Source organism: Giraffa tippelskirchi, chromosome X (genome assembly GCF_054371585.1).
Source record: "Giraffa tippelskirchi isolate mGirTip1 chromosome X, T2T-mGirTip1v1.2.pri, whole genome shotgun sequence".
In the NCBI taxonomy this organism is placed as follows: Eukaryota; Metazoa; Chordata; class Mammalia; order Artiodactyla; family Giraffidae; genus Giraffa; species Giraffa tippelskirchi.
The window spans coordinates 17,484,951-17,500,751 of NC_137289.1; the positions used below are offsets into that span (position 1 = coordinate 17,484,951).

At 46.6% G+C, this 15,801-nt stretch overlaps 1 protein-coding gene across 25 annotated transcripts in view; it reads right to left on the minus strand.

Annotated features, from left to right (window-relative positions):
• Positions 1-3,777: 3,777 nt before the first annotated feature.
• FHL1 (four and a half LIM domains 1) overlaps positions 3,778-15,801 on the minus strand; it is a 56,371-nt gene continuing 44,347 nt past the window's right edge. For 5 of the 25 annotated variants that reach the window (XM_081564980.1, XM_081564984.1, XM_081564981.1 and 2 more), the window contains exons 3-7: positions 8,158-8,339; positions 7,830-8,004; positions 7,051-7,220; positions 6,436-6,622; positions 3,778-5,309 (exon numbers count right to left, since the gene is read on the minus strand). In XM_081564980.1, coding sequence (XP_081421106.1) covers positions 5,155-5,309; positions 6,436-6,622; positions 7,051-7,220; positions 7,830-8,004; positions 8,158-8,313 — 843 coding nt within the window. In that variant the 5' untranslated portion in view covers positions 8,314-8,339 and the 3' untranslated portion in view covers positions 3,778-5,154. Of the gene's footprint in view, positions 5,310-5,662; positions 5,863-6,435; positions 6,623-7,050; positions 7,221-7,829; positions 8,005-8,154; positions 8,340-15,378; positions 15,463-15,801 lie in introns of those variants that run through there. The other 20 variants (XM_081564975.1, XM_081564979.1, XM_081564976.1 and 17 more) reach the window with 9 other exon arrangements.

Consider the following 15,801-nt stretch of genomic DNA (forward strand, 5'->3'; position numbering starts at 1 on the left):
AGGGCCCTCAGTTCTCAGAAGTCGCTGACTGAATGTGGCAGGAGCTAGAGGGTTGGGAAGTGGGCATAGATCTGTAGCAGCAGCTGGTGCCAAGAAGCACAAGCTTGAAGGCAGACTGTCCAGCATGTCTTCTCAGGGATCATCCAATAGCCACCCCCCTCGCCCCCACCGTCCCACAGGCCTGGTTGGTTGCAGACCACCTTGACCTCAGTCTCCCTCCCCACCAGTCTACTTTTGAGTGTTCCTGGATAGGCTTGTCTCATAATTTCTTAGACTGTTGTAATAACCATAGTTCCATGTTCTATATGCCACGTAATTTAGAAGCATCATTGTAAACCCTCACAACAACCCTGTGAAGCGTGGGTATTCATTTTTACCTGGGACACGGGTTCGTGGAGGTGGGTGTTTGTTCAAGGTTATACAACTAGAAAGAGGACGATCTGGTGCTCAAATTCAAGTCTGATTCTAAAGTCTTTTCGCTTTTGTGGTGGGTAATACTATCTTTGGTGCTAGAGATAAAAATAATTGCTAATGTTTGTTGAATGCTTTTCTTGGATGTTGCTTTTCTTGCATGCCAGTTGGTTGCCATGCTTAATAAATAAGCATTTGTATAATCGTGTAATGTGCATGTGATCCTGCAAGGTAGGAATTCTGTCTTTTTTTAGAGGCGAGGAAGCCAGCTCGGGTTAGGTGACCTGCCCAAGGTCTCATACTTAGGAAGTGGCAGTGCAGCCAGGATTGGAATCCAGGCAGTGTGGCTGCAGAATTTACCTTGTTACTGAAAAGTAGACTATGTTTTTGATACTCTGATCCCCTTCATTATGAGGGAGAAAGGGTTCTCTGCTGAAAATTCTGTAGCTAGAATTTCCCCTCCTTCCTCCTAAGTCTTAGGTTGTCATTGTGAAAATTGACTACTGAGCACTGAGCATGGTGCTTCCCTCATTGTGATGTAGTGGACAGTGTTCTCCCCCATGGCAAGGCAGTGTCATAAGCCTTATGGTTTTCTCATTTGGAAAAATTGGGGCACTAATGCCAGTGTTGGCTGTGAAGACTTGGTATAATTGTATAAGGTGCTTTTCAAGTGTTAAGCAATATATAGGGGCCCAATGCTGGCAGGCCTGTTGCTGGGAGACAAAGGTGGAGCCTGGGAATGGCGGGAAGGGTGGAGGGGGCTACAGGTGATCTCAGGCAGAGTTGTGCAGTCTAGTCATACAGCTTTTTCTCCGCAGAGCTCTTTAGCCCTGGCATAGGCCGGGGTTTTGCATGCCGAGTGGGATGGGAAGCAAAGGGTGACGGGATTGAGGATGACAAGATGGGGTCAGTGATAGGGCGGATGGAGAAGGGCTGAGAGAGGTAATTGAGCCATTAGTGGACTGGAGGGCTAGGAACTAACTAGTTCAGTGAGATGCAGAGTGAGAACAGGAAGGGAAGGAATGCCGTCAAAGAGATGCAGGTCCCAGTGCCGTGAAGGCCTAGGGTTTCCCTGTGCCAAAGCAGCAGAGGTGGGGGCACTCGTGTCAGGGTCTCCCCCTGGGGCCCCCTTGGGCTCCAGCCCTTGCCACTGCCCATCAGCCAGCTCCTTTGGGAAGCAGAGGGCCACCATCTCAACTCCCAACCTCACCACTACTCCCTTGGGGCCTCAGGAGATGACCCGATAAGACTCATATAAACAGAGTTTTAATGATTTTAACTGCTAATTTCTCTAGGGTAACACACAAGAGTTCCTCAAAGACCTCTGCTCCTGCCTCTAGCTGAAATGTCCTTCCACCTGAGGAGCCTGCAGCAGACACCTGTGTCACTGGGCCTCCAGCACCATCCTGAAACAGCTACGTGGTGTGGGCAGGTTGGATGCCCCAAGAACCTGAGCCTCAGGGGTGTGGCCATGAGCCACGATCTAGAAGTTACCTCCATCTCTGTCCACACCATCTCCACATCCCCCACCCCTGAGATAGAGGAGCCCCAATGAGCAGCCTCCCAAATGAGCAGCCTCCTGCTCAGTGTCCTTGAGCAGGATCACCTTCTTCTGAAGGCCCAGCAGTGGAGGAGTGGCCGCTGAGGCACAGCAGGGCTCCACATGGCACAGGGAAGGACAGTCAGAACATAGACGGGATGACTTCTTGACACACTTCAGCTGCAGTTCCCTTCCTGGCCAACCCCCTGGCCAACGGAAAGCAATGTGCTCTTTTTAAGGGTGATCAACATTTGGGAAATGTTATTTTGGGTCAGGGTGGGGTTTTTTGTTGTTACTGTTCTTAACTGGATCCAAGTGCTGTTATGGGTTTATCTTGTTTATAATTCATGTAATTGAACTGAACTGAGTATGTCCTTTGGCTGCAAAAGGTCAGTTTTCATTCCAATCCCAAAGAAAGGCAATGCCAAAGAATGCTCAAACTACCGCACAATTGCACTCATCTCACACGCTAGTAAAGTAATGCTCAAAATTCTCCAAGCCAGGCTTCAGCAATATGTGAACCATGAACTTCCAGATGTTCAAGCTGGTTTCAGAAAAGGCAGAGGAACCAGAGATCAAATTGCCAACATCCGCTGGATCATCGAAAAAGCAAGAGAGTTCCAGGAAAACATCTATTTCTGCTTTATTGATTATGCCAAAGCCTTTGATTGTGTGGATCACAATAAACTGGAAAATTCTGAGAGATGGGAATACCAGACCATCTGACCTGTCTCTTGAGAAACCTGTATGCAGGTCAGGAAGCAACAGTTAGAACTAGACATGGAACAACAGACTGGTTCCAAATAGGAAAAGGAGTACGTGAAGGCTGTATATTGTCACCCTGCTTATTTAACTTATATGCAGAGTACATCATGAGAAACGCTGGGCTGGAAGAAACACAAGCTGGAATCAAGATTGCCGGGAGGAATATCAATAATCTCAGATATGCAGATGACACCACCCTTATGGCAGAAAGTGAAGAAGAACTAAAGAGCCTCTTGATGAGAGTGAAAGAGGAGAGTGCAAAAGTTGGCTTAAAGCTCAACATCCAGAAAACTAAGACCATGGCATCTGGTCCCATCACTTCATGGCAAATAGATGGGGAAACAGTGGAAACAGTGTCAGACTTTATTTTTTTGGGCTCCAAATTCACTGCTGATGGTGATTGCAGCCATGAAATTAAAAGACACTTACTCTTTGGAAGGAAGGTTATGACCAACCTAGATAGCATATTTAAAAGCAGAAGACATTACTTTGCCAACAAAGGTCCATCTAGTCAAGGCTATGGTTTTTCCAGTGGTCATGTATGGATGTGAGAGTTGGACGGTGAAGAAAGCTGAGCGCCAAAGAATTGATGCGTTTGAACTGTGGTGTTGGAGAAGACTCTTGAGAGTCCCTTGGACTGCAAGGAGATCCAACCAGTCCATCCTAAAGGAGATCAATCCTGAGTGTTCATTGGAAGGACTGATGTTGAAGCTGAAACGCCAATACTTGGGCCACCTCATGTGAAGAGTTGAGTCATTGGAAAAGACCCTAATGCTGGGAAGGATTGGGGGCGGGAGAAGGGGACGACAGAGGATGAGATGGTTGGATGGCATCACTGACTCAATGGACATGGGTTTGGGTAAACTCCGGGAGTTGGTGATGGACAGGGAGGCCTGGCATGCCGCGATTCATGGGGTCGCAAAGAGTTGGACAACACTGAGCGACTTAACTGAACTGAACTGAGTATGTCCTTGAAGGAAGGAAAGGTCATTCAGGTTTCTGGATCTGCAGTATCACCTTAGAACAATTCCACCGGGCAGAATTAGAAGTCAGGAGGCAAGTAATTTATATGCTGCTTTATTTTTGTTAAGGATACACGGAACCATTAGATGATCATTGCTAATGACAAAATGTAGAAATGAGGCATCAGCTTCTCTAACCACTCCTACGAGAATGTTAATATGCATTGTCATTACATGTGTACTCTTGATATTGTCTCATTATACTATGTAATATAACAAGGTAGCTAGAATACAGTAAATAGAGGATCCTGCAACTCAGGTAAGCACTATGTGGAACTCAGGTTCTGCCTGTGGGCACAGTGGCCTCCATGCTCCTGCAGAGCCAGCTAAGCTCTGGAGGAACAGTCCTCAGAAGCACAAGAGAAGGGAACTGGCGGGCCTGTTTCACACATGGACACAGAGCGGACAAGTACTATGTTACAAGGGATTCCACTCATCACTGCTGGGAAATGTCACAGCCGTGTCAATGACAGTTCTGGTGCCTGCTCACCTACCCCTCTTGAGTTTTATGGTTACTTCTGTAGGATGAATTCAAAACTGTAGGAACATATAAGGGGGCTAAAATATTCCCATGCAAGTCTCCAAACCCATAAACTATATTGCTATTAATTAAAACAAAGGAATTATTAATTAAAAAAAGATAAAAGGACAGCTGGGTTAGTTTCGTTAAGCTTCCAAAAGTATTCGCTGTGATGACGTTCTTCTGAAACAGGCTCGTTTTCTCAGATCTGCCTACACTTTCCAAATCACCTGCACGTTCCATGCTTGAAAGTAGGAACGCTCAGAAAACACACCACACGGGGAAATCAAACGTTAGTACAGGGAAAAACGTCAGTTGAGAATTACAGCTAAATTCAAATGTTAATTTTTTGGAAATTCGGATTAGTCATTTGAAAGCACAAAAAACAGAAGGAAGGTTTTGATGAGGAAGTTATTTAAACCATGCATTTCAGTAAGTTCTTTCTGCTCACAGAACAGGGTGAGCAGCTGAGTTGGAGCAGCCGCTGCAACTCTTGTGTCGTGTGATGACAATGTGGGTCCCAGCTGAGCCACGAGAGGTATCTCAGTGGGGCTTTATCTCTTAGGCTTCTTGCTTACATCACTAAGCAGCTACATGGTTAGCGCTTTTCTGCTCTATGATAAACATGCAGAAGAGTCAATCTACCTAAGTATTTGTTTCCTAATTGCAGCTATGAAGAAATAAACTTTGCTGCAGGCTTGCTTTTTGCTAAATCCTAATATGATCACTGTGTGCCCTTAACTCAAGTAATAACTGTAAAATGGGAGAAAAGACAGAAGGAGCGACTCTGAAGAGGTGAAAGGCCGCTCTTGCCCTATGGGTGGTGCTGGGCAGAGGGCAAGGACACAAGGAACAAGACTCAAATTCCATTTTACAGGACAGGAGCCCCTGTCACTTTACAGCTTTTTGGCACAGTCGGGGCAATACACTTGCTCCTGATGGAAAACAAAGCGCTTGTTGGCCAGATTCACGGAGCATTTTTTGCAGTGGAAGCAGTAGTCGTGCCAGGATTGTCCTTCATAGGCCACCACACTGGAGCCTTTACCAAACCCTGTGGAGGAAACAGAAGCAGACAAGAGCGACAGCTGAGTGGACACAGGTGCAGCCAGGCTGCCGCCTTGCCCATTCATGGAGCCGACAAGCACACGGGCTGCGTCCGCCCGGCGCCTGGCCCCCGCTCCACCGCGCACTGTCCCCCACGCCGCCAGGACCTGAGAAGATGCCAGAGCTCCGCCGAGGGCCCCCGTGCTCTCCAGAACCCACATCCCCAGCTACCGCCATCGCCCTGTGACTGACGCGCACCGACCTCCCAGCACAACCAGTTTCTTTGATTTAGGTCAGGGCCATGGCATCAAAGTGGCCACCAGGAGGCAAACTTGGGCTGTTTGTGGGGTGTGCACTTACCGGGCCTCGAGGAGCTGCTAAGCTTCGATTTTTTCTATAAAGAACCACCACCCACGAGGGACAAGTCCTCTCTCCACCCGGATGCCTGCCCCGGAGGTTGGCGCTGGGAAACAGGGTGAGAGGCAAGCGTTTCCCGTGGCACACTGGGGGCTTCCTAGCTTTAGAGACTGGGTGGCTCACTCTTGACACAGTCCTTTTCCCTGAGGATGGCAAAAGTCTTCTCAAATGTACATTTCAAGGCTCCCCGGGAGATGGGAAAATTGGAGGCGGGGGGAGAGGGCCCAGGGTACGTGGACCGCGGCCGCGAGATGAGGAATGAAGTGATTAGCTTGGCTCCTGATCACAAAAGAACTGCCCACCGGCACCTCTGAGCTAGCCTTCCGCTACGGGGTGTTCTCATCCCAGCTTCTCGCTCTCCAGCCTCCTCCCCTCCCCTCCCCCCACCACCCCAGCCCACCGTGCTCCTCTCCCCCACCCCTCCCCCAAGCACCCCCCCTGCGCAGTGCCTGCCCGTGGCCGTGGGTCTCAGGCTCGTGATCTCCAGCAGCAGCGTAAGTTAGTCAGCAGTAGTCGGAAGTGTTCTGTGTTGCAAAGGCTAACCTGGCCTGGGGGAGAATCCAAACTACTTGGGGGCCTTCAGGACCACAATGGCAAGGGGAGAAGGGCATTCTTTGGGGCCTTTGTGGATGAAACCGACGACGTAGGGAAAATGCGAGATGGTTACCATGCGCAAAACCTAGCCTGGCAGACTTAGCAAGGACTCTTTAGCCTACCAGTGATTGGGTTCTTGCATCCAGCACACTTCTTGGCCACAAAGTTCTTGTAGCAATCCACGCAGTAATACTGGTCCTCCACAGCGGTGAAACGCTGCCCAGCCAGCTTCTTAGAGCAGGTAACACACACAAAGCACTCGGCATGCCAGGGCTGATCCTGGTAAGTGATTCCTCCAGATGTGATGGCCTAGACCAGGGAGTGTAGCACCGGATACAGATTCAACAACCATTTTGTTGAATGCCTACTACGTGCCAGGCACTGTGCTGGGCGCTCTGGTCTACAGTATCTCATTAAATCACCACAACGGCCATGGGAGGCAGGTGCTATTATTATCCCCCAGTGACAGATGAAGACACTGAGGCTCAGAGAAGATGAGCCCCTGTGCAAGGTTACTACATAGCAACTGGGTGCAAGAGGCTGGCCTCCAGAGCCAGCATGCCCTTGGTGAGCCTGCCTTGGCCTGGGCGCTTCTTTCTACTACCACAGTCTCCTCATCTGTAAAATGAGAATGATAATTCCTACGTCACAGGGCTGTCGTGAGGATGGAATGGGATAGTGTGTGTCCAAGTGCTCTGTAAACTGTCAAACGCTGCTAGAACTCCCTTGACACGTACCTTGTTGCATTTCACGCAGTGCTTGGCAAACTTGGCCTCGTGGCAAGTCACGCAGTAGAAGTCCTCCCCTTTAGGGAAGAAGCTTCCTGTCCCAATGACTTGCTTGCAGTTGCTGCAGGTGAAGCAGTCTTTGTGCCAGACGGTGCCCTTGTACTCCACGTTCTGATCTCCTGCAGGGGAGGGGGAAGCAAAGGGGTAGCCCCACTGGCAGTGCCCTGCAGGGGGCTGCATCCACTCGGGGTGCCGCTTGGGTCCTCCAGAGTGGATGGAATGCAGGCCCTGCAGTGCTTGGCCCCATGCTTCCATTCACCTACCCGTGGGGAGTTCTCCACCATGTCCTCCATGTGGTCATGCCCACCCAGACTCTGTCAGGAAGGGAACCCCAGCCGTAGTGATTTAGGGTCAGATGCCTGAATCCCCACTCCCCCACCCCCACGGCCTTTGTGGATGCAGAGATGCAATGTGACCCGGAATTACACCCTAAGGAAGAAGCATGCTTCGATCACTTACTATCCCAAATGAGAAAGTGCTACATACTTTTCACTTCCTTCTCTTGCCACAGACAGTTCTCTCCAGTGTTCTTTTAGCTGCCAGGTGTGTGCGTGTGTGCAAGCATATATGTGTACACATATATTCAGGTATATATATGCGTGCATATATACGCTGAACTCCAGCAGTGGCTCCCCGCGGCTCCAGCCCCATCCCCGCAAGCAACCCCTCGCCACGTCTGCCCTCAGGGCCTCCTCCCTGGCTGCCCCGGGGCTGAGTGTGGCCGGTACCTGCCACGATGGGCTTGAAGCAGCCCTTGCACTTGGGGTTGTCCTCCCGAGTGGTGCACTTGTTGCACAGGATCTTGTTGTCCTTGGCCACGAAGGTCTCACTGGCCAAGGGCTGGAAGCACTTGGAGCAGCGGAAGCAGGTGTCGTGCCAGTAGCGGTTCTTGTAGTGCACCTCCTGGGAACCGAGCGGGGCCCAGGCATGGTGAGCAAGACCTCCCCACCAGACCGCACAGTCTCCCCGCCCCCGTGCCCAGAGCCCAAGCAGAAGGGCCGGGGCCCCACCCACATCCCCCCGGCCTCTCCCGCCACCCCCCACAGCTGCCACTACCTTGGAGTCGGCGCCGATGGGCTTGCGGCACTCCACACAGGTATTGGCGCAGAACTTGTCGAAGCACTTGAGGCAGCAGTGGTGGCCATCCTTCTGCACGTACTTCTTCCCCTGCAGGTTGTCCCTGCAGTAGTGGCAGTCGAACTTCTCAGACATGGTGCCTACTTTATAGCTGGAAGGACCTGTGGGGGGTGAACAGGAGGGACAAAGAGCCAAGGGTTAGGCTGGAGTGTGCCTGAGGGGCTCCAGGAGGCCACCCTGGGACCCAGGCAACAGGCACTTCACCAAGACACCCAGGACAAAAGCATCCTGCCAGGAGTCCCTGGCACCCTCAAGGGGGGGCGGGCATTGGTGAGCAAGGGCAGGGCTGGGATGGGGCAGGCTGGAGAGGGGAGGCAAGTCTACACCAAAGGACATGCTGCTCTGGGTCGAGTCTGCAGGTGGCAGCTCGTGGGCTCCATCTTCGCAGTTCACAGGAAGGAGGTGCCCAGACCCTCACTAGAGACCCAACCAAGAGCCCCGTCACCCTCTCCAACTTTCTCAGCAGGGAGAGTATGGTCTGGAGGCCCTGCTCTCCTCCTAGCTGCAAAGTTCAGTTCATCTGAACAAAAACTTACTGCTGACTCTGGACCACGTTAGGCATGGAAGCAATACTTAGTCATTTATTTTAAATGTCTGCCTTTATTTTAAACCTGCCAGAGCACTTTTTAATCCCTACAAAGATCCTAAAGAATTATTACAAGATACTTTACTAACTTTTGAAGCCCAAGCATTCAGGCAAAAGAGGACTCATTAAAATGGCACTCTCCATAGGTACCAGCCAGTTTTGCAATTGAAAACTATTTGTCACAGTGACGTTTGATTTTGAGACGCGACAAAATCAAATTCCCCTTCATTAGAGCATCTGAAGATCAATATGGTTAATAAACTATATGATTTAGGACATTTGCTTTTTTAAAAAAAATTGCATCTGTAAAGTATAATCTGGGCAAAAATGACTTTTAAAAGGTTTTAAGTTGATTATTCCAAGAACCCCTTCCACTGCGTTCCTATGAACAACTCCCCTTGCCCCTTCCCCACCCCAAAGTCACAGCCCATAAAAAGCACTCTGAATCCTGCTACTTAAAAGGTAACAAATGTGAGTTTCTATTAGCTCCCAACTTCTGTAAGCATATGCTAATTTCTTCCTCTCTTCCTGAAAAAGAAATTTACACTGGTAAATAGACAGTGATTATTTAATTTGCCCAGGAAGCACGAAAACACACTATTTTCTCCAGCTACTCACAAACATGGTTATTGTGTGAGCGAACATCCCAGGAGTAATTTAGAGAGAAAGAAGGAAGGAAGAGAAACAAGCACTTGCCTGGTACTCACCGTAGCTCTTCCACTAACTGAACAGCCCCGGACTCCCACTGTGGGTCCCATTCCCAGTTTTTTTTTTTTTTTTATACAAACACATGTCCACGTTGTTTGGATCCTGTTGCCGCAGGCAACCAAACAGCAGAGTGAGCTAAGGAAACCACACCCTGTGTCTGAGCAGCGCCAGGGAAGGCGGTGAACTCTCACTCAGAACCAGCAGCCTCCAGACAAGGGCGGGTGCTCGCCTCCCACTCCCCCACCCCGACCCCATCAGTTCCAGCTCCCACAGACAGACCCTCCTCTCCAGACACCTGATGACTGAAGACAAGGAGTGACATTTCTTCTGTGAAGATGGGGCTTGGGACAGTTGTGTCACAGTTCAGAGATTTGAGACCTGAGAAAAGTTCTTACTGGTACTTTCCCCCCAAAAGAAAACTGGGGTGCCCTCCTGTTACATAACTGGGTTAGAAAGGAAAAGCAGAGCCGCAACAAAACCAGGTCTATCTCCTTGAACTACATACTGTATACTTAAGGGAGCTTTTAAACTGTCTTCAGCCCCTGTGTACATGGGACAGAGTGCCTGTCACAGGGATAGAATGTTGACAATCACTCTCCTTAATTCATTCTTTTTGGCCTTTCACATGCCACATAAAATCCTTGTCTTATTAGCTTTTCCATATTGAAATTGTATACTCAACAAAGATTTACTTTCTTGTTAAGAGCTTCATGTAGAAACCAAATAAATCTCCAGTAACAGTAAGTGCCAGGAAATTAAATTATCAGTGGCTCCTAAATGCCATTTGGCAGGAAATCAGAATTTGTAAGATTAGACAGCGCTGGCTTCCTGTGTGGCTAGTAACCATGGCGGATTTAGTCCTTCACAGACTATCTTCTTGGACCATATTTGAAGATCCCTCCTTCTCTCTTACCAAAGTCTACAGAAGTCTGAAACCAACTCATTTTAATATATATCGCTCTCTTTTGATATCGTCCAAAATAGAAATGGATTCTAATATTTCTATCCCAGAGTACCATACACAGACCCACCTAAGGGCTGAGTCTATCTCGTGGTATTTCCGAGTCCTAGCTTTATGGTAAAAATACAGATATTCACATCATACCAAAAAAGACTACCAGAAAACACAGTGAATTCTACGTAGAGGTTTTTGAGAGAAGGAAAACCACTGTGGTCCACAGTACCATAAGATCTTACCTGCCAAGCCCTTCCCAGCTTAAAACCACATACTTTCAAATAACTCTTTTACCAATGCCAAGTTCTTCATTGGTTAATTTTCATAGTTCTGGAACATGACTTGCTCAGAGTTTCTAGGCACTCAATGAACTAATCCATAATCCATGGCTCAGCAATGAACACAGCAGAAGAGTATGTTGAAAACAGACTCTGCCAGCGAAACTGTTCACACCTACAGTACTTGGTTGTAAACCAAGCAGGAGGAAAATTCAGTGAATCAACCCCTGGTTAATGGTACCACTAAGGAAAGTCCAACCACTTGGTATATTTGAATCCCCGCTGTAGGCATTACTCTTTCTTTCTGTAGGATGAAAAGTCCAGGGTTATTTCATATGTCCTGCCACAGTATACTTAAACCCAGCGAGTTTGTATCCAGATGGAGTGACAGATTTCAAAGGGCATACCCTTTTAGAACAATTTCCACAGCTGACTGGAGCCTTTTTCATGTGTGTGGAAACACTTATTTGTCAAGATAAAATAGGCACTTCTAGGAATGCAGGCTTTATTGCCTAATAAGTAAACAGGCTGGAAATACTTGAAGCATGTTAACAATGTCGATGTCAAATTCATGAACTTTAGTACTTTTCTGCAATAAATCCAAATAAGTGGAACTTGGGCAAGCTGAATGAGCTTACCTCGTGTTTTTCTAACTTTATGATTATTTGGTCAAAAACTATTTCAAACCTTCATGCAGAATACTTAGGTAGAAGTTGGGGTAATACATTCCTGCTGCAGAGATAGTTACCACAACAGAACTCTGCATAAAATATGGATAATGTGCACAAGAGAAAAATATTGTTACTACCTGTCATCAAACAGATTAACAACTTTCAGAAAATGGCTTATAAATGATAATGCTGAGACAGACAGAAGTTCCTAAAAGACAGCAAACACTCTGATCTGTGGGCTCCACCACAATGATCCACTGTGAAGATCTGACTTCATGAGAGAAAATCTCTACACTTTCCTTTTTTCCCCTTTGCTAGAAATAAGAGAATAGAGGAAAAAATGGTGAAGATGGCATTTTTATCTCCTCTTTAATCTTAGTGAATGACATCCACTTAGGCGTTTAGCTCTTAGGGAACAATTTTCTACCTTCTTAACAATTTCTAAGTACGTGAAATACAAAACCTTTTAACCTTCCAAAATTTCCAGATCCCTCTGCCTTGGCCTATTGCTGTTATCAGGAAAGGGCAGGTCATCAATCAAAAGATGAAACACTGGATACATAACATTAGAACAATCCTTCCCTTCAAGGTTGCCTGTCCCCGTCCAGAACATTTGTGTCCCAGGGGAGATCTCTGACTAATCTTACTTCACAGTGTGGCCCTCACCCCTGTGTGCTAGTGAGGTGCCTCTATCACAAGAAAGTTTGCAAGTACACTAGCAGCCCTGGAGACCCGATCCAGGGCCTGGGCGACATGGGTCCCACAGTTCATGCCTATGGATTGACAGGTGGAGATGACTTATCACTGTTAAGCTTTTAAAACCTCTTTTATTAAAAACATTTAATAACAAATATTTCTGTTTTAGAAAATCAGGGGACTTCTCATGGTACTCTAAGGTGCTGATGTCTAGGTGACAGTCCTTTATAGACTTAGCTACTTGGAATGCAGCTGGAAATGTGACTGGGTGATCAAATTTTAGTATTTATTCCAAGATGGTAGCCTGACTTTCTCGCTATGCCTGCTTCAAAAGACACATCATTTTTCACTTAATAAACAAGCTTCCTCTTTCAGAAAATTCCTGAACTATATCCAACATGCTAATAGGGCCCTATATAAACCTCAGTATCTCAATAAAAAGTTTTGGCTTTCAATTTAATCATGTACACATACAAGAAATACAACATCACACAACATTTGTTTACTATAAACCTCTCATTAGAGAAGATACAATTTGTATTTAATAACCTTGTTTCTGTTTTATACATATTCTCTCAGGGATTTCTTGCTAATCTTCATTTCCCCCCTCCTGCCCAAGTGGCTCAAAATAAGAATATCTAAGGAAAAAGTGAATATTACGACTAGGTAGCATTTTTCTAACTATGTACTTTCCATGAGTAGCATAATGTACAGTATAAACAATGAACAGCAACTCAAATGGGAGAAAAATGTAGGTTGTTTCTGGTCTGTTAATTGCTACGTCCAACATACCAGGACATTAGTCACTCCATGTATAAATGCTGGCTTCTAAAGGAAGGGTATGCTGCTTTCCCGAGAACATTCAACAGAGCGAAGCCTCATCTGATGACAGGGAGGCTTATGCAGCAGCCACACCTGCACGCCTGGAGGTGCCACCCCATGCGGGGGATAAACACTTACAGCCGCACTGGGGCGGGCTCATGAGTCACTGAAAAGTGGGCTTTCAGAGAATTTCACAGAAAATTAGAAAGTCATTTTTGCCCTACAAACAGATCACGTTTAGGAGGCTTCCAAAATGCCCGCAATTTCTCTTTCAGCTCATTGGTCACAGGTAACCCAGTTTAGATGACACCTGGGATCAGGAGGGGGCTGTGTAGAGACGATCCAATAAAACAGTCCATGCCCCTGAACTTCCCCTGGGCAAATCCCCTCCCAGAACTGCTCTGTCCTGACGCAGAGCTTTTCTGAACGTCGCACACAATACGTGCAGCATGTTCTGCCTTTCACACCGGAGAGAAAGGCCCGCTGACCTGGCAGCCAACAGAACGTGTGTTTTCCGTTTCTCTAGTTGTGGCAAAGTAGCAGGCGGTGACTTGGTGGTCGTTGAAAGCACAAAACGTTCAGTTTCACCCTTGAACAAGGTTTCTGACTACCACTTTTCTGTGATTTCCGGAAGCCAGTCCCCTGGGTCTGCTCCCCTTGCCCACAGTTCCCTTTACATTCCGGCCTGGAGAGGTAGCTACATGATTTCACTGCCCTCCCACCTGCCCCATCCTCAACTTTAAAGGCCAGAGGGTAAGGAATGAAATCTGCAGAACTTTGCAAGGGCAAGTATTCAATACAAAAGCATCAGTTCTTGTCCTTGAAAGGTCCTCTCAGTATGTGGATGGTCCCTAAAAATGGATTATGATCCATCCAATCAGCAGAACCTCTACTCTGTCCACACAAAGTCCTTTTCAGGGCACTATGGGGCTTCTTTCTGTGAGCACTTCCTTCTCAACTGCTTTCATGGACCTATGAACCTAATGCAACAGAAGATGAGTTCTGATTAAAATAAACTATTAAAATAGTTCCTGATTTTAAAAATCATCTAGACAGTGTCAGTAGTTTGTCTAGTCAGAGTTAGAGCCTGCGGATTTACATAAAAGTAATGTCAGGATTTGGTGCCATTTAAAAACCCAAGGTTGGGTGTGTTATAAACGTGTCACCTTTGAAATATATTTCCCTATTCTGTCATTTAATTAGTAAATAAAACAGGGAGTTACTCTACCAGTTAACACACGTTCAAGGTCCACTGGAACAACCGCTACAGCTGACTGTTTGTCTACACCCAAAGAAAGTGTATGCTGGCCAATCACCACAACCTCAGGCGTGTGGTGCCATGTTTGTAAAGTGGCTGTTGGGGGTGGGGAGAAAAACAGACTGCTCTTGAACACTTGGGAACAAGGAAGACATTGCACACTGATTCACTAAGGCAGTACATTCCATTACAGTGTATTTGTTTTAAAATACCAAAAGAGAACTTTAAAAGTATTTCCATTGTTTAAATATTGACAGTCAATTACAAGTTTTCAAAAATGTTTTTTCCAAAAGACTGCCACTGATAATTACTTTGCCCTTTAATCTGAAAGCTGGGGGATGGGACAAAGTGCCTGGTTGCTAAGAAAGGGAACTGTTACTTAGGCAGAAGGCAACAGAATCACAGTGCCATTTCTGGCTTTGCAGGAGAGAGCAGCAGGCTAACTCCAGAAAACTGGGCTTTCTGGGGAAACTGGCCACCCTTCAGCCTTTGGCCCTATCTCGGGAGCCTTGCCCATGGCCAAAGCACTTTCTCAATGTCAGGAAAACTCTCATGGTAATGATAATGATGCTCCAGAGGTTCTGAAGCTTTGACCCCTTTTCTGATTGATGAGAACAATTAATAACCTACATGTCATATCAAAAGTATCATAGCTGTTTCTTTGGGAAGACTCAAAACACAGCTCAGAAAAGGAGAAGGTATGGTTAAGTCAGTATTGACTTTCTTAGTTATAAGTCTTCCTCCTTCCAGCTCCGTATTCGATTGACCTTTTCCAAACACTTTAAATTCGATTTATAGCACTGTCAAGATGAAGATTTGTATCTTATAAATAACAACAAAAAAATCCTAACAACAAAGAAAACCTCTTTCCTCACACAGTCTCCTCCAGCTTCATAAGATGTCCTGGAAACTGTACAATATAATAGTATATTTATATATTAAAAAATAAACCGCTCAAACTGATGATTTTACTTGAGTAAGAATAATCTGTTGTCTTGGAAACAGCCGTTGAAGAAGGCAAGGACAGAACAGAGATGAGTAAGACTTATTTACTATTTAGACAAGACTAAAATAATTTCATCGAAAAGCATCTTTTAGACAAATGATGGATTCAGTGCCTGAATAAAACTGTGCTTGCTAGAAGATAAAGAATATGAAGCTTTTACCTGAGTGTCTATGGGAAGCCATGGCTCAGAGACCAAGTTCAGGAGCAGCACCTACGCAGTCTTCCCTCGAGCCCAGCTGATAAGGCTGCGGCTCAGTTGTGAACATACATTTAAGGGGAAGCGGCTAACACAAAAATAACCAAGAGCAGATGGCCCACCCCTCCCCAGAGATCACAACCTTAATCCCACTAGAAAATTCTTAACCATTTTAGGTGATCCAAGGGAGAAGAATAGGACCCAGTAAAAATACCAAACACTACATATAAATACCTGTGGGGCTACTCAGCATCCAAATTAGCTCCAGAGCCAGAGAGGCCACATAGAAAGTGATCCCTGTACCGGAATAAAATTTGGACTCAGCCCTGGCATACCTTAACGCTGAGCCACCCTCATTAATCCACTTTATATGCCTAAAGAGCTTGC